Source organism: Arachis hypogaea, chromosome 6 (genome assembly GCF_003086295.3).
Source record: "Arachis hypogaea cultivar Tifrunner chromosome 6, arahy.Tifrunner.gnm2.J5K5, whole genome shotgun sequence".
NCBI classification, from domain to species: Eukaryota; Viridiplantae; Streptophyta; class Magnoliopsida; order Fabales; family Fabaceae; genus Arachis; species Arachis hypogaea.
In genome coordinates this window covers 17,171,582-17,195,144 of record NC_092041.1, presented here as the reverse complement: position 1 = coordinate 17,195,144, position 23,563 = coordinate 17,171,582, and the positions used below count along the sequence as shown (strand labels likewise).

Genomic DNA, 23,563 nt, shown 5'->3' with positions numbered 1-23,563 from the left:
TTGATTAGAGACTTGGATAATGTTTAATTATATGTTTTGGATCATGTTTGCTTTGTATTGAACAATGTTGGTTTCATTATTTTGTTTTTAAAAAATTTGGGTGATGATTATGTTTGTTAGAACTATACAATCTGCATAATCGGCCATGTATATTTGGCTTCCTTAATTATTGTTTTGCAGCTGATATAAATGATTGTAAATAAGCATTTCTTTTCTTTTAGAGAAAATGACATTCTCCGACTGATAGTAGGCTAGAGGCATTGAAAGTAAACTCTCTTTTTCCTATTTGTATAATAGATATTAAACAAGCTACCCAAATTTTTGTTTATACCATTGATAAGGGAGTTGAGAATGCTGTCACTTGTTCTTGGATCTGAAATAACTGATGCATCTGTTGCTGCAATTGCTTCAAGCTACCCAAATGGAATTACTTGATCTCAGTGGGCATGTGTCCCTTCATGCTAACTGTCTTCAAGTTTCTCTATAGGAAATATGAAATGCATTGGCCTTGTAGACAGCTAAAATACTTGGCAACTCGACAATGTACATAAAGATAATGGAAACCAAATGATTAGAGACACATGGTTAAGATGCTTGTGTGAATATAACTCTCTGCGTTATCTATCTGTTTCTGAAAGTATGTTTAATTGTAACTTATATCTCAGATCTGGCATAAGTGACAGTGGCATTGGAATGATTTGCAATGTATTCGGTGAAACATTGACAAGACTACTTCTTGCTCTTTACCCCTATGTGTCTTCAAGTAAGGAACATTTTATTAATTCAGCTACCTGACAAATATAAATCTCTTTGCTCCTATGCTGTCACGTGTTTCAGGTGGTATTCAATTAGCTATGGCTCAGTTACCAAACCTTGAACTTATGGACTATGGTATGACCATATGTGATCCTAATTCTGACGGTTCGACTGCAGACGACAATAATTGTGAATTACAGCACAGATCTATTGCTAATGGTCACCTAACAAACCAAAAGCTAATCATCAAACATAGCCGTTTAAAGAAACTTAGTTTGTGGGGTTGTTCTGGTTTGGATGTGAGTTTTATAAATTAAGAGTTTATTTTGCTGCATGTTATTTCTCAAGCATCTAATATTTAGAATTTGTTGTTTTATTTAATACACATGCTTTATGTTTTAAACTGCCCACAACTTACTGATCTCAACCTAAATTCTTGTTAAAATTTGCATCCAGGTAGGCACCTCTTTCATGTCCATGTTCTTTTGTGGTCAATACTTTTTTAGCTGAAATTTGACACAACTTTTAGTATTTACATAAGTGACTGATTTTTTTTCCATCATTGAATCATTTAGAGAGGTTGTTACTTCAATGCCCTGATCTGGAAAATGTGCATGCATCTTGTTCTCAAGATCTTCTAAGTATGGCCATCCAAAATCAGGTAGCATATCAGTTTTCCTCCTGTATTTTCTAGTTCTATGTTTCATTTGAGTTAGAATCTTCATTTTGTCAATTTTATTGTGAACAGAAAGCCAATAGTTCATGGTTAAAGAATATTTACATAATGTCTTGATTCTTTTATAATTGAATGTTTCTAATATCGAGCGTTCTCTTCCATATGTTGTTTTTAAATTTGCTTGCAGGTCCGCAATGCTTATACAGCCATGGAAAATCTTTTACTTTGTAAGCGTTTACCTGATGGGTCCAAAAGGGTCCGGGTTCCTCATCATTTACTCAGTAACGAGTTAAAAACAACAACAGCAAGTTTAGTCTACCTCACCTTATTTTTTTTGGTATATTAGTTGGAAGCTATCTCTGTATTTCGCATGCACTGTAGCCATTGTTATCTAAATTTGATTTTGTGCATCAATTACCTGTATCACATTTTGTTAAGTAAAGCATCTTTGTTTGTTTAATGTCCCATGTCAAGAATATTCAAGAAGAATGAATATGATGAAGAACAAGAGAGAAAAAAGAGAGTGATATTGACTGAGTATATAGTTGTTATATGCCATTAAGTGTGTTACATAGAGAGAACAATGTACTGCTATTTTATAGCTAAAGTTTGGTGATAGAAAGCTAAAATAAAGAAAGCTATTAGATAGTAATAGAATTTGAATGAGTCAATTCTTGTTTTTGGAATGCTGAGCTGTTATTATTCTTTACATCTCCTCTCAAGCTGTTATTACAATCTATGTTGCCTTTACAATTGTTCGCGAGTTTAAAAAAAAGTGAGTAGTGTCTCCAACTCTCCATTGTTGAACGTGAGAGTAATATGGAAGCAACCTTCTGTTCAACATTTCAGAGATCTTCTCGTGCTGGTGTGCTTCTATTTTCAGTCTCTGATTTTTCAATTGATTGTTTTTATCAATCGCATCTTGCATGCATTTAGAAATGTATAAGTAAACAAGAATACCTCTGTTTTTGTGATCGTTTTAGTGTAATTGGTTCACTTTTGCTTTATCGTTGCCACAGAACCATTGTTGCTAAGAACAGTCGGAGCTCGCCATCAGAACCAGTTTTTGCTACCCGTCGCACGCGATAACAAGTTTTCTCCGCTGCCTTTTGCTACAACTGGCTATGGCAGTAGCAAGATTGCTCTCTTTAAGGTTCTTGTTTTCATTTTTTCGATTATAGTCAAAAATTGAAAACAAATAATAATCAACTTGTGCTCTCACAGGTTTTATCTGCTGAGAAGGGGCAGGTTCATATAGTAGAGAAAAGGTAATAGTATGAATGGGTGTCATTTGAAACTGCAAATTATCTGAAATGTTTTTTTTCTGAGGGAGAAATAGCGATGAATTGAATTCATTTAGTTACTTTTATTCCCTTGCAGTGGAGTTGAAGAGTTATATGATGAATTGGCTGCACGCCTTCTGCCTTCAGCATCAGTGTCATCAAGCCCTAATTTTAAGTAAGTTCTTGTTTTGTGGAATTCTGAAAACTAGTGGAGTTGGTTCTGAATGTTACCACAATTGTATAGACTCGTGTACATCCATCTCTGCATGTTAGTACTGTGTGCCAAATCCTTTTACGGTTGAAGGTTTATACTGTTGGTCCTGTTCACTCTATGTTAAAGAAGTATTCTAGGTATATCAAAATCCTGGCTATAATTTATTGCTTAAAATTTGAGTTATGGCAAAGTTTTTCTTCTGTTAGGAAGGCCTCATTGTTCACAGCTGCTGTTTTACTTTGCTGATACTCTACTTGCCATTTTGCATTAAATTATCAATAATCAATTACAAGAACATCTTAATTATCTTCTTCAGTTAAATGTATTACGTATGTCTCCTACATCAGAATAAATTTGATCCTGTCATCCTTTTGTTTGTGGCTCCATTTATATTCACGTCTTTGTTATTTTTATGTTACTGTACATGCACATTGTTGGCCTGGCTGGTCCGCCAGGTGCTGGAAAAAGCACTCTTGCACATGAAGTAGTCAGCCGGGTAAACAAGCTTTGGCCAGAGAGAGCTTCTTCCATGGACTCCCAGGTTCAACCTCCTGATGTTGCTATTGTAGTTCCCATGGATGGTTTCCATCTTTCTTGTGCTTACCATTGGTTGTTGTCGATATGAATTTTCATTCATAGTTCATTTCATCTCTTCACATCATCCATAATACTGTTCTTGAAATTGTAAGCTTGAAGACAGTCAAATGTGTGCTTGAAAGCCGAAAGTGCTGATTTGCATATTACAATATCTAATAGGTAGTCTGCAAAGATTGGAAAATGAACATGACATTCTTATTTGTTGATTTTTTGGAGGTAGAACCAAAATCGATCTTACTTTCCAACCAAAGGGAGATTAGATTACATAAAACAAAAGTATCACCTTTACCAAGAAACAGAATTTCTTTTTGAATTTTTGGAGTATAGTGAATGAGCTTCTTTGCTTTTGTTTAATAGCAAGGGAAATTATATTTCTGAATGGTGTTTTTGAGAATAGAATCCAGAGGAAGCACATGCCAGAAGGGGAGGTAAGGAATCTCTTTTATAGCACAAATGTCGGATATTGTGTTTGTAGAGAAAACACTGATCTTTCAATTGGTATTTCAGCTCCATGGACATTCAATCCATCACGTCTACTTGCGTGTTTTAAGAATCTTAAAATTCATGTAAGGTTTATCTTTGTATGGGTTATCTTTTGTAGATTATATCCAACTATGTAGGTTATTTACTGAGCCAAATTTGTTCGGAAATAATATCTTCAGGGATTCGTCTATGTTCCATCATTTGACCATGGGGTTGGGGACCCAGTGGAAGATGATATCTTTGTGAATGTTCAGTGAGTATCTTACATCAAGATGAGTCCCAATGATAAGGATTTTATATATTTTTGACATGAGACATGATTTCGGACAAGGCTAAATGATGAATAATTTAAAGCTTACGCGTAAAAGAAGAGAAATGATCATCATGGATGAGATCAGAAAATAAAGTTTAATGAATTATCTCCACCCTTAAGAAAAATGACCCAATATTTAAATCCATGTGAACTCCATTGTTTCAATAGGAACCAGGTATCAGCTACAAGATATAAAATAAAACTGGTGTGTACTAATGTGGAGGTGTTATTCCAGTGAGGAATTCAACCTCAGAAGCATGTAGAGTGTATTAGTACAGTATATACACTTATGAATATTGTAAATTTAAGAAAAATAGCCTTGGTATAAAGGGGCTCTTCACTATGCTATTCCCGTTTTAATTAATTTCCTGCCTAATACCCCTCTCTTCTTCCCCTGTAGAGTCTCCTGTACATTTGAGTAATTCTAAAAGTGGTTATACATTAGCATCACTCTTTTCCAATTATATATGGTTCCCACCCAAACTACATGCTACATACTTACACATCCCACATAAATAATTTAGACAAATCTATACATATTTTTAGTTAATATGTGTTTGGTAATTTCACAGAACTTAATTAAATTGAATATGATCATGTAAAAATTATTATTTACAATTGCAATTCTCATTAAAAATAGTTTAAATCCCCCGCTTACAAGTAGATTTTATCCAAGTTACTGTTTGGCTTCCCCATTTGGCTTTGAAATCAACAATTCGGTATACTTTTAGGAGTTATGTTTTAGGATTAATTGGGTTAAACTCGTCAATTTTAACGTTTATTTATTTATAGCCTTATTTAGACTTTTCTTCTCTTTTTCTTTTCCTTCTTTTTAATTGGAATATATCTACATCCATAGATAGACTTAATTTATTGTTCTGGCAATCAGTAATTTGAAAAAGAATATGTTATATAGTGAAACTCAACTGTCGTTAACAAGGTTTTTCGTATACGGTTAAGTGGAATAACAATGCAGGTAAATTGATGAATTATCTCTTTCAATAATAATCAGAATACTTTTAGTTATCAATGTCTTAATTGTTTAAATTTATTTATAGAATGAGCATTATTTTACTAACAGTAAAACATAACAGCCCCAACTAATAAGGAATGGTATGTGAGTTATAAATTATAGCTTTGAATCAGTAATACTAAATACAATAAACATACATTATATACCAAAAGAAGTGCAAATATATTTTGAAAATGACTCCTTCAATTTTAGTTAGAAATAGTAATTATGCGAACTTGCTGAAAGTCAAGATTTATAGTTCCGTTCATCAATTTTTCCATGGAACTAATTAATTTGGTTCAGTTTTTACTATTATGATTGAAACAAAAAAACAAGATAACCCATTAACTCTAAAATGGAAAGTGCATAGAAAAGATAAATAGTACAACAGAATCCAGTGTCATGTAATTTTTGGTTTATTAATTAATTGATTTTTATAATATTTATTTCTTTTCTGGTATACATCAATATACTTCTTCTTCTTCTTCTTCTGGTATACATCAATATACTTCTTCTTCTTCTTCTTCTTCTTCTTCTTCTTCTTCTTCTTCTTCTTCTTCTTCTTCTTCTTCTTCTTCTTCTTCTTCTTCAGCTCCATCTAACTTCTTTTACTTCTTCTTTTTAACTACTCACAATGCCTTTACATGAAAGAGGTTTCTTTAAAGTTCTTGTTCTTAACTTTTAGCATGAGTTGGTAAGTTTTCTTTTTCTTTTTTTCCTCCTTAATTTTTTAATTAATTTTATATTATTCTCTATTTTCATAATATATAGATAATATTAACTAGTTATTATTTACATGCTTGCTTTGGTTACAGAAAATTCCTAAAGTTTTTGTGAAAGAATATTGGAGAGGAGTATCAAATCATATAGTGTTAAAGCTACCAAATAATCTTGAACAAAGAGTACATTGGATTCAAAAGAATGAAGATGAAGTTTGGTTGGAACAAGGTTGGGAACAAGTTGTGGAGGATTTTGGCTTAAAACATTCTCAATTCTTGACTTTTGACTATAAAGGACGGTCTTTTTTTGAAGTCAAAATATATCCCAAGAATGATTCTGAGATAATGATTCCTCATCATCAAATATGTTTCTTTCAGATATTTGTTCACAGCAAGTTTCACCAAAAGATGGTAATTACTATTCCTTTTTTTTTTAATTTAAAGATATGTTGCTGGTTTCTCTGATGCACTCAATGGAGGCTATGAGTCTTGGGGGCCTTTATTTGGCAAAGTTTTATTTGCATTTTGGGTTATTTTTTATCTGTATCCAATTATCCATTCCTCAAAGGTCTCATGGGTCGCCAGAACAGAACACCAACCATTGTTATACTTTGGTAAGTGTTGTTGGCATTAGTCTTCTCTCTTGTTTGGGTTAAGATCAATCCCTTTATCAGCAGAACTGACAGCTCAACCATCTCAGGGACTTGCATTTCCATTGATTGTTAAAATCTCACAATTATCAAACAGTTTTAATCATATGTTATTTGTGAAAGATTTGATTTGGTACAGTGTGCAAAGTCATAAGATGTGTAACTATTTTCCACCGAGGTTGAAAACTCTCTTGATATATATTTTTTTGGGTTTTTTTTATAGATTGACTAAATTGTTATATAAGAACTAAAAAATATTAGTGAATTTTTTTAATATTTTTTACTTATAGAAATTGAATAGACAATATACATATTATTTAATAAGAATATAAAAATAATATTGTTTGTTGTTCTTGTTAGTTTTATTTATTTGTTATTGGTTCAAAATAAATTTACTGTATGCCTGGCCTCTTAAATTAAACTTGTAATTAATCATGTGCAAATTCATGTTTTAAAATTTCTTAAACATGATACTTTAAACATTCTAAAGTTTGATATGCATATGTTAATTTTTGTTAAAAGGAAGAAGCTAAAAAATGTATGTGGCATAACTGTTAAGAAAAAAAATTCTTATTAATTATCATGTATATGTGAATTGTTACATATATATAGTTATTAACTATCTTTATTTTTATTTTATTGTTATAGATGATTCCTGAATATGCAAATGAATATTGGAAAAGAATGTCAAACCCTATAAAGTTGGTGTTACCTTATGGTGTTGAGAAGAAAGTGAATTGGACCAAAAGAGGAGAAAAGATTTGATTGGAACAAGGTTGGGAAAAGGTTGTGGAGTTGTGTGGTTTGAGTTATGAGTGGTTGTTGACTTTTGACTACAATGGAAGGTCTCGTTTTGAAGTCAAAGTATATGATACCACTACTTTAAGGGTATCTTATTATGATGTTGTTCAGAATAACAAAGATATTGATGAAACTGAGAGCGAGATATTGATGAAACTGAGAGCGATGATGATGATGATGATGATGATGATGATGATGATGATGATGATGAATCTCAGCATGAATTTGTTCAAGAATACTTCAAGAGAAAGAAGACCAACACAGGTAAAATATAATAAGAGCTAGTTCATAACTTAAAAAGAAATTATTATCTTAATCTTTTCCTTTAATACTCAATATCAAAACAAAACTTAAGTGACTCTTCTGTAATTTTCTATATAATGTTTTGGTATTTGATTATATTGTATGGTTCAAATATAAAATTAGATCAATTTCTCTCTCTCTTTTTTTTTATTTTACCAATTTCGATATTTTTCTAAAATTATTACTCTCACTAGAATCATCTCTATTTGTTGGTATGTGATTATTATCATAGTTATCAGAACCTAACCGGTAATCAATCCGGTCATATGACTGTGTCACCGGGTTACTGGTTCAACCGGTGGGTCACTAATTCACCCGGTTAACTCGGTTATAACTAAAAAAATATAAAATTATATTAATAAAATTGAAATAATGTCTTAAAACTTAAAATGCGAGTCTTACAAACCTTAATAATCAAATATCAAGTCTTAAACATAACTAATAATCTAAAAGAAGAGTTAATAAACTAGTTTTTAGTACAAAATATATTCTCAATTTAAATCAACAAGAGCAAGTTAAAGATAACACAATCATTAAATCAGGTCCAAGGGGTGAAAAGGAAATGATATTCAGATTCTAGAAATTCAGCTAGTATTGTGGTGGTTTCACACAAAATTAGTGTTAATTTCGATAGTTGTGCTAGTCTCAGCATCATATTCTTTATATTCTCCTGTTATGTTTATAATAAGACCTAACCTATTAAGAGTTTAATTTCTATAAACTGCCACTGCAATCCAATCATATATTGTCATACAAGCAAAAAATAGCTATATCTCATGTTTCACTATCTTTAAAAGAAACCAATTATCCTTATGCGGCACCTCATGATTGGATGTCAGAGTAAAACTATTAATATTCCCAAAATTATAGGGGCATACAAATTAAACTCATTGATCAACCTACAATGAGTAATGCTACACTACTTGGTCAAAAAAGGGGAAAACTTTAGCCTTAACGTACTAAGATTTGGGGATGGTTGTTGGATAAGTTGAAGTGGTGGCACTCATTTATTCAATCATAAATAACCATGTAGACCTATTGTGGTAAAAGATTTCTGGCTCTTAAGTATTTTCTTCTATTTTTTGTTTAGGACTTTTACCTGATTCTCATGCAAATATTCTGCTTCTTGTGGTGACTGGATGTTTAGACGTTTGAATAGAGACTCAATGATAAAGAGTTATCATTTTAAATGTGTACAACTGATTTTACAATGTATCGGCCATTAGTTTATTCATAATAGTGAATGATATTCTTTCTTGCTCATTGATAAGCATTTATTATGGAGGGTACTAAGTGACTTGCATCTAAATTAAGAAATTTACTCATGTTTCTTTGGTTTATTTATTTATTTAATTTTTTGCTGGTTCGACATTTGGGATTGATATTGTACCCTCACTTTAAGCATCATCTATGGAAGTTGAGGGATTTATAAGTTAAAATTAAATTATGAAAAAGGACAACTATTTGTTTGAAGTTTATCCATGGTTCAGTTTTATTTCTATTTTTTATTTTGTTTTCCCCTCATTGCTTGAGGTTTGAATGCATAGACACATTATGATGGTTGGTTATTTAGAATAATAATGGTACCCTTTTGAAGTTGATGTGGAGTGAGTCTAGCTCTCCAACTATAGTTGAAGCTTCATTAATTACTATTGTTAATGGAGCATGAAAAGCTGCAATTTATAATTAGGAATTGTATTCCAGTTTTCTTCTATGCCAAATAACTTTTACAGTGTCTCACTAACTATGGAGTTTGGTATGTTTAGGGAAGGATCCAAACTCTTATAAGTAGGGGGCCAGAAACTAAGGCCTTGTATAATCAAATATTCTATCATATATTTGGTGATATATGTAATCAAAATAAAATATAAAAAATGTGATTGAACAAGATGACTTGGCCCATAAAAATGCAACAGGCATACAGCAACCAGCAACAGCAGCAACCAGCAACAAACAGGAAAAATACAATTCAAGAACAATTCAACAGAGACTAAAATTACCAACCAACAACCAGCAACAATATAATTCAATTCAACAGAGACCAAATTACCAACCAGCAACCAGCAACAATACAATTCAAGAACTACTCTAAAAAACCAAATTTATCAATAGATTTCATAACATTAGGTCAATAGCAGAGGCACTGACCTGAGGGAGCAGAGATTGTGAGTGATGAGGACGAGGATGAACAACGCTGATGAGGACCACCCGAGACTGAGAGTGACGACAAGAGTTGAGGCCGAGACTTGATGAACAGCGCCGATGAGGACCACACGAGACTGAGAGTGACGACGACGAGGTTGGCCGGTGGGGGTGTATCGGCGGTGACTGGTGAGGTCGATTGATGAACTCAGACTCTCAAAGTCTCAGAGAACTCAACTCTCAAGAGATCTGTCTCAGATGCCATTAGGGAGATCAGGAGATGTGAGGCAATGGGGGAAGGGGGGATAGCCATTAGGGTTTCATTTCAGTTTGGGGAGGGAAAAATCATTAGAATGATGCCGTTTTGTTTAGGGATAAAAAAAAATTGTACCACCCGGACCGGGTCACATCACCCGGCCGGATCACCGATTTTAATTAAAACCCGCCGGGTTGAAGCGGGTTCCACCGGGTCTAATGCAAGGCCGGTTCAACGTATGGCTCGACCCGGCCAGGTGATCGGGTGATCGGATTTTCGGTCGAACCGGCCGGGTCGAGCCGACTCTGATAACTTTGATTATTATTATTATTATTATTATTATTATTATTATTATTATTATTATTATGACTTTTTACTCAAATAAAATAAATTAAACAGACCTCTTATTATTATATTGTCTTAAATAAATTCTTGTTATAATTTTTTAATGTAAATCATTACGGGTACATAATTTTAAGATTTGTGTATGTAGTAGCTACCATTTAACCCTGCCATGATCATTTAGTTTAGTAATCTTAGTTCATACCACTAGTGGTTTCGATTGATTTCTAGCCAAATTTCAAATCCTGTTTTGCAGGAATCACAATGTTAATAGGAATCAGCATCCTATTTTTTGGTTCTCTTCTTGGATTTCTTGGTGGATTTGCCTTTGCTCCCACCTTATACTTTGTAAGTTATATCCAAACAACTATATATGTATATACATGCTTAGTTGGTCTTATTTTATGCCTACTTGCAGCTTCAATGCATCATATGGCTTAAGCTCAAGAAACCTAGAAAATATGGCTTGTCTTGGACAATTAATTGGGTAAGTTCATTTGGATTCAACTACTAATAAGTTCATCTTCAGTTTTGCAAATTATCAATGAGGATACTAGCCAATTTTTTCCTCCATCCTTGAATTTCAGATTTGCATTGTTATTGGAGTATTGAAAATGACACTATCACCTATTGGTGCTTTGAGGAATATCATTGTCTCAGCCAAGAACTACAAGTTTTTTTCATGAGCTTATGTAATCATTAATTTTTTGTTGTGCTCAATGTTGGTTGATGGGAATGCACAACAAGAATGGAATTAAGCACTTTTGAGGCGGGCTTGTCGAGTGGGCTTTTGCCTTAAAGATTATGATTGAATTCAGAATGTTACTTTTGTGTTTGTGTTTAGAATGGTTGTTTGTTGTACTTTAAGTTATAATTTGGACAATCTTTGGTTGATTAGAGACATGGATAATGTTTAATTATATGTTTTGGATCATGTTTGCTTTGTATTGAACAATTTTGGTTTCATTATTTTGTTTTTAAAAAATTTGGGTGATGATTATGTTTGTTAGAACTATACAATCTGCATAATCGGCCATGTATATTTGGCTTCCTTAATTATTATTTTGCAGCTGATATAAATGATTGTAAATAAGCATTTCTTTTCTTTTAGAGAAAATGCCATTCTCCGACTGATAGTGGGCTAGAGGCATTGAAAGTAAACTCTCTTTTTCCTATTTGTATAATAGATATTAAACAAGCTACCCAAATTTTTGTTTATACCATTGATAAGGGAGTTGAGAATGCTGTCACTTGATTTAAATACTCTTTTATATTATATTATTTCATACAACTTGAATACATACAAAATTCTTTTTCTACTGCTCTCTTACATTTTTTTAACAAAATTCATGTGAAAACTCAAACCAAGAAAATGTTGCTTATTTGTTAGGTTTTTCAATAGTAGACTTCAAACTAAAAAGAGAGCTTCTCAATTTTAGTTTCCATATATGTTCACTAAAATTGAAGAGAATAAGTTTTCTTAAACAAAATAGAACGCAATTTGTGAGTTTAAAATTTTTTTAAGAAATTTTACAAAGAGTTTTTTTTTTGTAATTTTTCTTTTTTTGGCTAGTTTATAAATAGCCTCTTATATATAACATTTATGTAACACACGTAAAAGTTTAGACCGTTTGTTTATAACAATATTCGCATAATTTATTAACATATTTTAAAAATAAAAATGGACTAAAGGTGCAATATTGTATTCAATTTTAGTAATTATACATTCAAAGGGAATTTTGAATTTATTATTATTAACTTAACCAAACAATATTCATTCTAATTAATAACCTTTTTTTAATCTACTAATCCAAGCATGAGTTGTAATACACTTTGGTATATTCTTTATTTGTTCACCATTATTTTGTTTGTACCTTATTAATATGTTTATATCATATCTCTTAAAAGTACAAAAATAGATGAAGTTGACAAACGAGCGTTTATTTTTGTTGTTCTCAAATTAAATTGCAACGGTTTTTACAACTATAATATTCTAAAGAAAGCAACAGTAATAATATATAGCTAATTTCAAGCTAATCTTAGTCTTAGATTGTCTGTAAATGTCTATGGAAATAATAGTTTCAACGCTGAAATTGGGTTAACCGTTTTTCCGCGAGCTATTTATAACTGGTTAAGGTGGTGACATTTACTTGGAAACTAAAAGAGACGGGTTTCGACAAAGAAGGAAGTGGTGAAGGTTCAGCATCATCAGCATCCGCATCAAAGCAAAAGAGCCTTGAAGAATGGCTTCCGATCACTGCTTCAAGAAATGCAAAATGATGGTATTCTGTACTTCACAATCTGACTGCCATGGTGGGCGCCGGTGTTCTGAGCCTTCCGTATGCAATGGCACATATGGGATGGTACGTAGATTCTTAACACACTATGTTTATTGTAGTAAATATACGAATAAGAAATTGATTGAAGATGCATGAATGCAGGGGTCTTGGAATCACGGTGATGATCTTGTCATGGGTTATCACGCTGTACACGCTCTGGCAAATGGTTGAGATGCGTGAGATGGTACCGGGAGGGAAGAGACTTGATAGGTACCACGAACTAGGTCAAGAAGCATTTGGGGAAAAGCTTGGTCTGTGGATTGTGCTTCCCCAACAACTGCTGGTTGAAGTTGAAACATGCATCGTCTACATGGTGACCGGAGGCAAGTCAATAAAAAAGGTTCACGAAACCTTTTGCCCTGAATGCATGCCAATCAAGACCAGTTATTGGACCATGGTCTTTGCTTCTGTCAACTTCGTTCTTGCCCAGCTCCCCAACTTCAACTCTATTTCTGCCATCTCTCTCGGTGCAGCAGTGATGTCTCTGACTTATTCGTTTATTGCTTGGGGTGCATCCATCAAGAAAGGGATTACACCAGACGTGTCCTATAACGTGAAGATGAAAAGCACGAGTGATGGTGTGCTCAATTTCTTCTCTGCATTGGGAGATGTGGCATTTGCATATGCAGGACACAATGTGTTGCTAGAGATTCAAGCAACAATGCCTTCAACGGCAGAGAAGCCTTCCAAGGTACCAATGTGAAAAGGGTGTATTTGGGCATACATTGGAGTTGTAATATGTTACTTCCCTGTTGCCTTTGTTGGCTACTACATGTTTGGAAACATGGTGGATGATAACATCCTCAACACACTCGAACACCCTGCTTGGTTTATTGCCATAGCTAATCTCTTTGTTGTCATCCACATCGTTGGAGGCTATCAGGTCACTACTTTTTCTTCCTATTATTTAGTTTCACCCGTTATTAGACCTACTCTCAAGGAATGACCATTTCATAACTCATTTTTTTTATGACTCAAGTGTTTGCAATGCCAGTCTTTGATATGATTGAAACTTATTTAGTAACACGATTGAACTTCTCACCTTCTTCCAATTTACGTGTCATAACTCGCACTCTATTTGTTGGTATGTGATTATTATGATTATTATTATGATTTTTTACTCAAATAAAATAAATTAAACAGACCTCTTATTAATATATTGTCTTAAATAAATTCTTGTTATAATTTTTTAATGTAAATCATTGCGGGTACATAATTTTAAGATTTGTGTATGTAGTAGCTACCATTTAACCCTGCCATGATCATTTAGTTTAGTAATCTTAGTTCATACCACTAGTGGTTTCGATTGATTTCTAGCCAAATTTCAAATCCTGTTTTGAAGGAATCATAATGTTAATAGGAATCAGCATCCTATTTTTTGGTTCTCTTCTTGGATTTCTTGGTGGATTTGCCTTTGCTCCCACCTTATACTTTGTAAGTTATATATGTAACTATAAATATTTATCCAAACCACTATATATGTATATACATGCTTAGTTGGTCTTATTTTATGCCTACTTGCAGCTTCCATTCATCATATGGCTTAAGCTCAAGAAACCTAGAAAATATGGCTTGTCTTGGACAATTAATTGGGTAAGTTCATTTGGATTCAACTACTAATAAGTTCATCTTCAGTTTTGCAAATTATCAATGAGGATACTAGCCAATTTTTTTCCTCCATCCTTGAATTTCAGATTTGCATTGTTATTGGAGTATTGATAATGACACTATCACCTATTGGTGCTTTGAGGAATATCATTGTCTCAGCCAAGAACTACAAGTTTTTTTCATGAGCGTATGCAATCATTAATTTTTTGTTGTGCTCAATGTTGGTTGATGGGAATGCACAACAAGAATGGAATTAAGCACTTTTGAGGCGGGCTTGTCGAGTGGGCTTTTGCCTTAAAGATTATGATTGAATTCAGAATGTTACTTTTGTGTTTGTGTTTAGAATGGTTGTTGGTTGTACTTTAAGTTATAATTTGGACAATGTTTGGTTGATTAGAGACATGGATAGTATTTAATTATATGTTTTGGATCATGTTTGCTTTGTATTGAACAATGTTGGTTTCATTATTTCGTTTTTAAAAAATTTGGGTGATGATTATGTTTGTTAGAACTATACAATCTGCATAATCGGCCATGTATATTTGGCTTCCTTAATTATTGTTTTGCAGCTGATATAAATGATTGTAAATAAGCATTTCTTTTCTTTTAGAGAAAATGACATTCTCCGACTGATAGTGGGCTAGAGGCATTGAAAGTAATCTCTCTTTTTCCTATTTGTATAATAGATATTAAACAAGCTACCCAAATTTTTGTTTATACCATTGATAAGGGAGTTGAGAATGCTGTCACTTGTTTTAAATACTCTTTTATATTATATTATTTCATACAACTTGAATACATACAAAATTCTTTTTCTACTGCTCTCTTACATTTTTTATAACAAAATTCATGTGAAAACTCAAAACAAGAAAATGTTGCTTATTTGTTAGGTTTTTCAATAGTAGACTTCAAACTAAAAGAGAGCTTCTCAATTTTAGTTTCCATATATGATCACTAAAATTGAAGAGAAAAAGTTTTCTTAAACAAAATAGAGCGCAATTTGTGAGTTTAAAATTTTTTTAAGAAATTTTACAAAGAGTTTTTTTTTTGTAATTTTTCTTTTTTTGGCTAGTTTATAAATAGCCTCTTATATATAACATTTATGTAACACACGTAAAAGTTTAGGCCGTTTGTTTATAACAACACTCGCATAATTTATTAACATATTTTAAAAATAAAAATGGACTAAAGGTGCAATATTGTATTCAATTTTAGTAATTATACATTCAAAGAGAATTTTGAATTTATTATTATTAACTTAACCAAACAATATTCATTCTAATTAATAACCTTTTTTTAATCTACTAATCCAAACATGAGTTGTAATACACTTTGGTATATTCTTTATTTGTTCACCATTATTTTGTTTGTACCTTATTAATATGTTTATATCATATCTCTTAAAAGTACAAAAATAGATGAAGTTTACAAACGAGCATTTATTTTTGTTGTTCTCAAATTAAATTGCAACGGTTTTTACAACTATAATATTCTAAAGAAAGCAAAAGTAATAATATATAGCTAATTTCAAGCTAATCTTAGTCTTAGATTGTCCGTAAATGTCTACGGAAATAATAGTTTCAACGCTGAAATTGGGTTAACCGTTTTTCCGCGAGCTATTTATAACTGGTTAAGGTGGTGACATTTACTTGGAAACTAAAAAGAGACGGGTTTCGACAAAGAAGAAAGTGGTGAAGGTTCAGCATCATCAGCATCCGCATCAAAGCAAAAGAGCCTTGAAGAATGGCTTCCGATCACTGCTTCAAGAAATGCAAAATGGTGGTATTCTGCATTTCACAATCTGACAGCCATGGTGGGCGCCGGTGTTCTGAGCCTTCCGTATGCAATGGCACATATGGGACGGTACGTAGATTCTTAACACACTATGTTTATTGTAGTAAATATACGAATAAGAAATTGATTGAAGATGCATGAATGCAGGGGTCTTGGAATCACGGTGATGATCTTGTCATGGGTTATCACGCTGTACACGCTCTGGCAAATGGTTGAGATGCGTGAGATGGTACCGGGAGGGAAGAGACTTGATAGGTACCACGATTTAGGTCAAGAAGCATTTGGGGAAAAGCTTGGTCTGTGGATTGTGCTTCCCCAACAACTGCTGGTTGAAGTTGGAACATGCATCGTCTACATGGTGACCGGAGGCAAGTCAATAAAAAAGGTTCACGAAACCTTTTGCCCTGAATGCATGCCAATCAAGACCAGTTATTGGATCATGGTCTTTGCTTCCATCAACTTCGTTCTTGCCCAGCTCCCCAACTTCAACTCTATTTCTGCCATCTCTCCCGGTGTAGCAGTGATGTCTCTGACTTATTCGTTCATCGCTTGGGGTGCATCCATCAAGAAAGGGATTACACCAGACGTGTCCTATAACGTGAAGATGAAAAGCACGAGTGATGGTGTGCTCAATTTCTTCTCTGCATTGGGAGATGTGGCATTTGCATATGCAGGACACAATGTGGTACTAGAGATTCAAGCAACAATGCCTTCAACGGCAGAGAAGCCTTCCAAGGTACTAATGTGGAAAGGGTGTATTTGGGCATACATTGGAGTTGCAATATGTTACTTCCCTGTTGCCTTTGTTGGCTACTACATGTTTGGAAACATGGTGGATGATAATATCCTCATCACACTCGAACACCCTGCTTGGCTTATTGTCATAGCTAATCTCTTTGTTGTCATCCACGTCGTTGGAGGCTATCAGGTCACTACTTTTTCTTCCTATTATTTAGTTTCACCCGTTATTAGACCTACTCTCAAGGAATGACCATTTCATAACTCCATTTTTTTATGACTCAAGTGTTTGCAATGCCAGTCTTTGATATGATTGAAACTTATTTGGTAACACGATTGAACTTCTCACCTTCTTCCACCTTACGTGTCATAACTCGCACTCTATTTGTTGGTATGTGATTATTATGATTATTATTATGATTTTTTACTCAAATAAAATAAATTAAACAGACCTCTTATTATTATATTGTCTTAAATAAATTCTTGTTATAATTTTTTAATGTAAATCATTGCGGGTACATAATTTTAAGATTTGTGTATGTAGTAGCTACCATTTAACCCTGCCATGATCATTTAGTTTAGTAATCTTAGTTCATACCACTAGTGGTTTCGATTGATTTCTAGCCAAATTTCAAATCCTGTTTTGAAGGAATCATAATGTTAATAGGAATCAGCATCCTATTTTTTGGTTCTCTTCTTGGATTTCTTGGTGGATTTGCCTTTGCTCCCACCTTATACTTTGTAAGTTATATATGTAACTATAAATATTTATCCAAACCACTATATATGTATATACATGCTTAGTTGGTCTTATTTTATGCCTACTTGCAGCTTCCATTCATCATATGGCTTAAGCTCAAGAAACCTAGAAAATATGGCTTGTCTTGGACAATTAATTGGGTAAGTTCATTTGGATTCAACTACTAATAAGTTCATCTTCAGTTTTGCAAATTATCAATGAGGATACTAGCCAATTTTTTTCCTCCATCCTTGAATTTCAGATTTGCATTGTTATTGGAGTATTGATAATGACACTATCACCTATTGGTGCTTTGAGGAATATCATTGTCTCAGCCAAGAACTACAAGTTTTTTTCATGAGCGTATGCAATCATTAATTTTTTGTTGTGCTCAATGTTGGTTGATGGGAATGCACAACAAGAATGGAATTAAGCACTTTTGAGGCGGGCTTGTCGAGTGGGCTTTTGCCTTAAAGATTATGATTGAATTCAGAATGTTACTTTTGTGTTTGTGTTTAGAATGGTTGTTGGTTGTACTTTAAGTTATAATTTGGACAATGTTTGGTTGATTAGAGACATGGATAATATTTAATTATATGTTTTGGATCATGTTTGCTTTGTATTGAACAATGTTGGTTTCATTATTTCGTTTTTAAAAAATTTGGGTGATGATTATGTTTGTTAGAACTATACAATCTGCATAATCGGCCATGTATATTTGGCTTCCTTAATTATTGTTTTGCAGCTGATATAAATGATTGTAAATAAGCATTTCTTTTCTTTTAGAGAAAATGACATTCTCCGACTGATAGTGGGCTAGAGGCATTGAAAGTAAACTCTCTTTTTCCTATTTGTATAATAGATATTAAACAAGCTACCCAAATTTTTGTTTATACCATTGATAAAGGAGTTGAGAATGCTGTCACTTGTTTTAAATACTCTTTTATATTATATTATTTCATACAACTTGAATACATACAAAATTCTTTTTCTACTGCTCTCTTATATTTTTTTAACAAAATTCATGTGAAAACTCAAAACAAGAAAATGTTGCTTATTTGTTAGGTTTTTCAATAGTAGACTTCAAACTAAAATAGAGCTTCTCAATTTTAGTTTCCATATATGATCACTAAAATTGAAGAGAAAAAGTTTTCTTAAACAAAATAGAGCGCAATTTGTGAGTTTAAAATTTTTTTAAGAAATTTTACAAAGAGTTTTTTTTTGTAATTTTTCTTTTTTTGGCTAGTTTATAAATAGCCTCTTATATATAACATTTATGTAACACACGTAAAAGTTTAGACCGTTTGTTTATAACAATACTCGCATAATTTATTAACATAATTTAAAAATAAAAATGGACTAAAGGTGCAATATTGTATTCAATTTTAGTAATTATACATTCAAAGGGAATTTTGAATTTATTATTATTAACTTAACCAAACAATATTCATTCTAATTAATAACCTTTTTTTAATCTACTAATCCAAACATGAGTTATAATACACTTTGCTATATTCTTTATTTGTTCACCATTATTTTGTTTGTACCTTATTAATATGTTTATATCATATCTCTTAAAAGTACAAAAATAGATGAAGTTGACAAACGAGCGTTTACTTTGGTTGTTCTCAAATTAAATTCCAACGGTTTTTACAACTATAATATTCTAAAGAAAGCAACAGTAATAATATATAGCTAATTTCAAGCTAATCTTAGTCTTAGATTGTCCGTAAATGTCTATGGAAATAATAGTTTCAACGCTGAAATTGGGTTAACCATTTTTCCGCGAGCTATTTATAACTGGTTAAGGTGGTGACATTTACTTGGAAACTAAAAAGAGACGGGTTTCGACAAAGAAGGAAGTGGTGAAGGTTCAGCATCATCAGCATCCGCATCAAAGCAAAAGAGCCTTGAAGAATGGCTTCTGATCACTGCTTCAAGAAATGCAAAATGGTGGTATTCTGCATTTCACAATCTGACAGCCATGGTGGGCGCCGGTGTTCTGAGCCTTCCGTATGCAATGACACATATGGGATGGTACGTAGATTCTTAACACACTATGTTTATTGTAGTAAATATACGAATAAGAAATTGATTGAAGTTGCATGAATGTAGGGGTCTTGGAATCACGGTGATGATCTTGTCATGGGTTATCACGTTGTACATGCTCTGGCAAATGGTTGAGATGCAGGAGATGGTACCGGGAGGGAAGAGACTTGATAGGTACCACGAACTAGGTCAAGAAGCATTTGGGGAAAAGCTTGGTCTGTGGATTGTGGTTCCCCAACAATTGCTGGTTGAAGTTGGAACATGCATCGTCTACATGGTGACCGGAGGCAAGTCAATAAAAAAAGGTTCACGAAACCTTTTGCCCTGAATGCACGCCAATCAAGACCAGTTATTGGATCATGGTCTTTGCTTCCATCAACTTCGTTCTTGCCCAGCTCCCCAACTTCAACTCTATTTCTGCCATCTCTCTTAGTGCAGCAGTGATGTCTCTGACTTATTCGTTCATCGCTTGGGGTGCATCCATCAAGAAAGGGATTACACCAGATGTGTCCTATAACGTGAAGATGAAAAGCACGAGTGATGGTGTGCTCAATTTCTTCTCTGCATTGGGAGATGTGGCATTTGCATATGCAGGACACAATGTGGTGCTAGAGATTCAAGCAACAATGCCTTCAACGGTAGAGAAGCCTTCCTAGGTACCAATGTGGAAAGGGTGTATTTGGGCATACATTGGAGTTGCAATATGTTACTTCCCTGTTGCCTTTGTTGGCTACTACATGTTTGGAAACATGGTGGATGATAACATACTCATCACACTCGAACACCCTGCTTGGCTTATTGCCATAGCTAATCTCTTTGTTGTCATCCACGTCGTTGGAGGCTATCAGGTCACTACTTTTCTTCCTATTATTTAGTTTCACCCGTTATTAGATATACTCACAAGGAATGACCATTTCATAACTCCATTTTTTTATGACTCAAGTGTTTGCAATGCCAGTCTTTGATATGATTGAAACTTATTTGGTAACACGATTGAACTTCTCACCTTCTTCCACCTTACGTGTCATAACTCGCACTCTATTTGTTGGTATGTGATTATTATGATTATTATTATGATTTTTTACTCAAATAAAATAAATTAAACAGACCTCTTATTATTATATTGTCTTAAATAAATTCTTGTTATAATTTTTTAATGTAAATCATTGCGGGTACATAATTTTAAGATCTGTGTATATAGTATCTACCATTTAACCCTGCCATGATCATTTAGTTTAGTAATCTTAGTTCATACCACAAGTGGTTTCAATTGATTTCTAGCCAAATTTCAAATCCTGTTTTGCAGGAATCACAATGTTAATAGGAATTCGCATCCTATTTTTTGGTTCTCTTCTTGGATTTCTTGGTGGATTTGCCTTTGCTCCCACCTCATACTTTGTAAGTTATATATAAGTAACTATAAATATTTATCCAAACCACTATATATGTATATACATGCTTAGTTGGTCTTATTTTATGGCTACTTGCAGCTTCCATGCATCATATGGCTTAAGCTCAAGAAACCTAGAAAATATGGCTTGTCTTGGACAATTAATTGGGTAAGTTCATTTGGATTCAACTACTAATAAGTTCATCTTCAGTTTTGCAAATTATCAATGAGGATACTAGCCAATTTTTTTCCTCCATCCTTGAATTTCAGATTTGCATTGTTATTGGAGTATTGATAATGACACTATCACCTATTGGTGCTTTGAGGAATATCATTGTCTTAGCCAAGAACTACAAGTTTTTTTCATGAGCTTATGCAATCATTAATTTTTTGTTGTGCTCAATGTTGGTTGATGGGAATGCACATCAAGAATGGAATTAAGCACTTTTGAGGCGGGCTTGTCGAGTGGGCTTTTACCTTAACGATTATGATTGAATTCAGAATGTTACTTTTGTGTTTGTGTTTAGAATGGTTGTTGGTTGTACTTTAAGTTATAATTTGGACAATGTTTGGTTGATTAGAGACTTGGATAATGTTTAATTATATGTTTTGGATCATGTTTGCTTTGTATTGAACAATGTTGGTTTCATTATTTTGTTTTTAAAAAATTTGGGTGATGATTATGTTTGTTAGAACTATAAAATCTGCATAATCGGCCATGTATATTTGGCTTCCTTAATTATTGTTTTGCAGCTGATATAAATGATTGTAAATAAGCATTTCTTTTCTTTTAGAGAAAATGACATTCTCCGACTGATAGTGGGCTAGAGGCATTGAAAGTAAACTCTCTTTTTCCTATTTGTATAATAGATATTAAACTAGCTACCCAAATTTTTGTTTATACCATTGATAAGGGAGTTGAGAATGTTGTCACTTGTTCTTGGATCTGAAATAACTGATGCATCTGTTGCTGCAATTGCTTCAAGCTACCCAAATTTGGAATTACTTGATCTCAGTGGGCATGTGTCCCTTCATGCTAACTGTCTTCAAGTTTCTCTATAGGAAATATGAAATGCATTGGCCTTGTAGACAGCTAAAATACTTGGCAACTCGACAATGTACACAAAGATAAAGGAAACCAAATGATTAGAGACACATGGTTAAGATGCTTGTGTGAATATAACTCTCTGCGTTATCTATATGTTTCTGAAATTATGTTTAATTGTAACTTATATCTCAGATCTGGCATAAGTGACAGTGGCATTGGAATGATTTGCAATGTATTCGTTGAAACATTGACAAGACTACTTCTTGCTCTTTGCCCCTATGTGTCTTCAAGTAAGGAACATTTTATTAATTCAGCTACCTGACAAATATAACTCTCTTTGCCCCTATGCTGTCACGTGTTTCAGGTGGTATTCAATTTGCTATGGCTCAGTTACCAAACCTTGAACTTATGGACTGTGGTATGACCATATGTGATCCTAATTCTAACGGTCCGACTGCAGACGACAATAGTTGTGAATTACAGCACAGATCTATTGCTAATGGTCACCTAACAAACCAAAAGCTAATCATCAAACATAGCCGTTTAAAGAAACTTAGTTTGTGGGGTTGTTCTGGTTTGGATGTGAGTTTTATAAATTAAGAGTTTATTTTGTTGCATGTTATTTCTCAAGCATCTAATATTTAGAATTTGTTGTTTTATTTAATACACAGGCTTTATATTTAAACTGCCCACAACTTACTGATCTCAACCTAAATTCTTGTTAAAATTTGCATCCAGGTAGGCACCTCTTTCATGTCCATGTTCTTTTGTGGTCAATACTTTTTTAGCTGAAATTTGACACAACTTTTAGTATTTACATAAGGGACTGATTTTTTTTCCATCATTGAATCATTTAGAGAGGTTGTTACTTCAATGCCCTGGTTTGGAAAATGTGCATGCATCTTGTTATCAAGATCTTCTAAGTATGGCCATCCAAAATCAGGTAGCATATCAGTTTTCCTCCTGTATTTTCTAGTTCTATGTTTCATTTGAGTTAGAATCTTCATTTTGTCAATTTTATTGTGAACAGAAAGCCAATAGTTCATGGTTAAAGAGTATTTACATAATGTCTTGATTCTTTTATAATTGAATGTTTCTAATATCGAGCGTACTCTTCCATATGTTGTTTTTAAATTTGCTTGCAGGTCTGCAATGCTTATACAGCCATGGAAAATCTTTTACTTTGTAAGCGTTTACCTGATGGGTCCAAAAGGGTCCGGTTCCTCATCATTTACTCAGTAACGAGTTAAAAATAATAACAGCAAGTTTAGTCTACCTCACCTTATTTTTTTTGGTATATTAGTTGGAAGC

The 23,563-nt window shown here is 33.2% G+C and overlaps 3 protein-coding genes, 2 long non-coding RNA genes and 1 pseudogene across 6 annotated transcripts; 5 read left to right on the top strand and 1 right to left on the bottom strand.

The window, feature by feature from the left end:
- Positions 1–522: 522 nt before the first annotated feature.
- On the top strand, positions 523–4,772 carry LOC114927814 (uncharacterized). Of its 2 annotated transcripts, XM_072198021.1 has the most exons (8): positions 523–1,055; positions 1,332–1,417; positions 1,620–2,297; positions 2,452–2,585; positions 2,657–2,700; positions 2,813–3,954; positions 4,034–4,092; positions 4,189–4,772. In XM_072198021.1, the coding sequence occupies exons 3-6, from the start codon at positions 2,252–2,254 to the stop codon at positions 2,892–2,894; spliced, it is 306 nt and encodes a 101-aa protein (XP_072054122.1). In that variant the 5' UTR covers positions 523–1,055; positions 1,332–1,417; positions 1,620–2,251; the 3' UTR covers positions 2,895–3,954; positions 4,034–4,092; positions 4,189–4,772. The 2 variants fall into 2 exon arrangements, with proteins under 2 accessions (XP_072054122.1, XP_072054123.1); XM_072198022.1 differs by lacking the exon at positions 523–1,055 and having other exon boundaries at positions 1,285–1,417.
- On the bottom strand, positions 3,162–10,307 carry LOC112696287 (uncharacterized). Its single transcript, XR_011862876.1, has 2 exons — positions 9,956–10,307; positions 3,162–3,690 (listed from the first exon to the last, which is right to left on the bottom strand). It is a non-coding gene; the product is annotated as an uncharacterized lncRNA (long non-coding RNA).
- A 2,385-nt stretch (positions 10,308–12,692) lies between these two features.
- On the top strand, positions 12,693–13,764 carry LOC140172997 (lysine histidine transporter 2-like). Its single transcript, XM_072196442.1, has 2 exons — positions 12,693–12,910; positions 12,989–13,764. The coding sequence occupies exons 1-2, from the start codon at positions 12,858–12,860 to the stop codon at positions 13,587–13,589; spliced, it is 654 nt and encodes a 217-aa protein (XP_072052543.1). The 5' UTR covers positions 12,693–12,857; the 3' UTR covers positions 13,590–13,764.
- Positions 13,765–14,184: 420 nt separating this feature from the next.
- LOC112696283 (uncharacterized) lies at positions 14,185–14,892 on the top strand. The gene is made up of 3 exons (XR_011861957.1): positions 14,185–14,320; positions 14,411–14,479; positions 14,581–14,892. It is a non-coding gene; the product is annotated as an uncharacterized lncRNA (long non-coding RNA).
- A 1,275-nt stretch (positions 14,893–16,167) lies between these two features.
- Positions 16,168–18,371, top strand: LOC112696280 (lysine histidine transporter-like 2). The gene is made up of 6 exons (XM_072196441.1): positions 16,168–16,357; positions 16,436–17,212; positions 17,308–17,417; positions 17,676–17,767; positions 17,858–17,926; positions 18,028–18,371. Exons 1-6 carry the CDS (start codon positions 16,305–16,307, stop codon positions 18,124–18,126), a joined length of 1,200 nt encoding a protein of 399 aa, XP_072052542.1. The 5' UTR covers positions 16,168–16,304; the 3' UTR covers positions 18,127–18,371.
- A 1,238-nt stretch (positions 18,372–19,609) lies between these two features.
- Positions 19,610–21,841, top strand: LOC112696279 (lysine histidine transporter 2-like; annotated as a pseudogene).
- The last annotated feature ends 1,722 nt before the right edge of the window (positions 21,842–23,563 follow it).

What these genes read in the sequence shown, in the direction of transcription:
- LOC114927814 (XM_072198021.1), top strand. Translation starts at nt 2,252, where the DNA reads ATGGAAGCAACCTTCTGTTCAACATTTCAGAGATCTTCTCGTGCTG. An exon ending in TCAGAGATCTTCTCGTGCTG is followed by an intron (nt 2,298 to 2,451) that starts GTGTGCTTCTAT and finishes TCGTTGCCACAG; the next exon opens with AACCATTGTTGCTAAGAACA. An exon ending in GCAAGATTGCTCTCTTTAAG is followed by an intron (nt 2,586 to 2,656) that starts GTTCTTGTTTTC and finishes GTGCTCTCACAG; the next exon opens with GTTTTATCTGCTGAGAAGGG.
- LOC140172997 (XM_072196442.1), top strand. Translation starts at nt 12,858, where the DNA reads ATGGTGGGCGCCGGTGTTCTGAGCCTTCCGTATGCAATGGCACATATG. An exon ending in GCAATGGCACATATGGGATG is followed by an intron (nt 12,911 to 12,988) that starts GTACGTAGATTC and finishes GCATGAATGCAG; the next exon opens with GGGTCTTGGAATCACGGTGA.
- LOC112696280 (XM_072196441.1), top strand. Translation starts at nt 16,305, where the DNA reads ATGGTGGGCGCCGGTGTTCTGAGCCTTCCGTATGCAATGGCACATATG. An exon ending in ATCCACGTCGTTGGAGGCTA is followed by an intron (nt 17,213 to 17,307) that starts TCAGGTCACTAC and finishes TTTTTTTATGAC; the next exon opens with TCAAGTGTTTGCAATGCCAG. An exon ending in TTGCTCCCACCTTATACTTT is followed by an intron (nt 17,768 to 17,857) that starts GTAAGTTATATA and finishes GCCTACTTGCAG; the next exon opens with CTTCCATTCATCATATGGCT.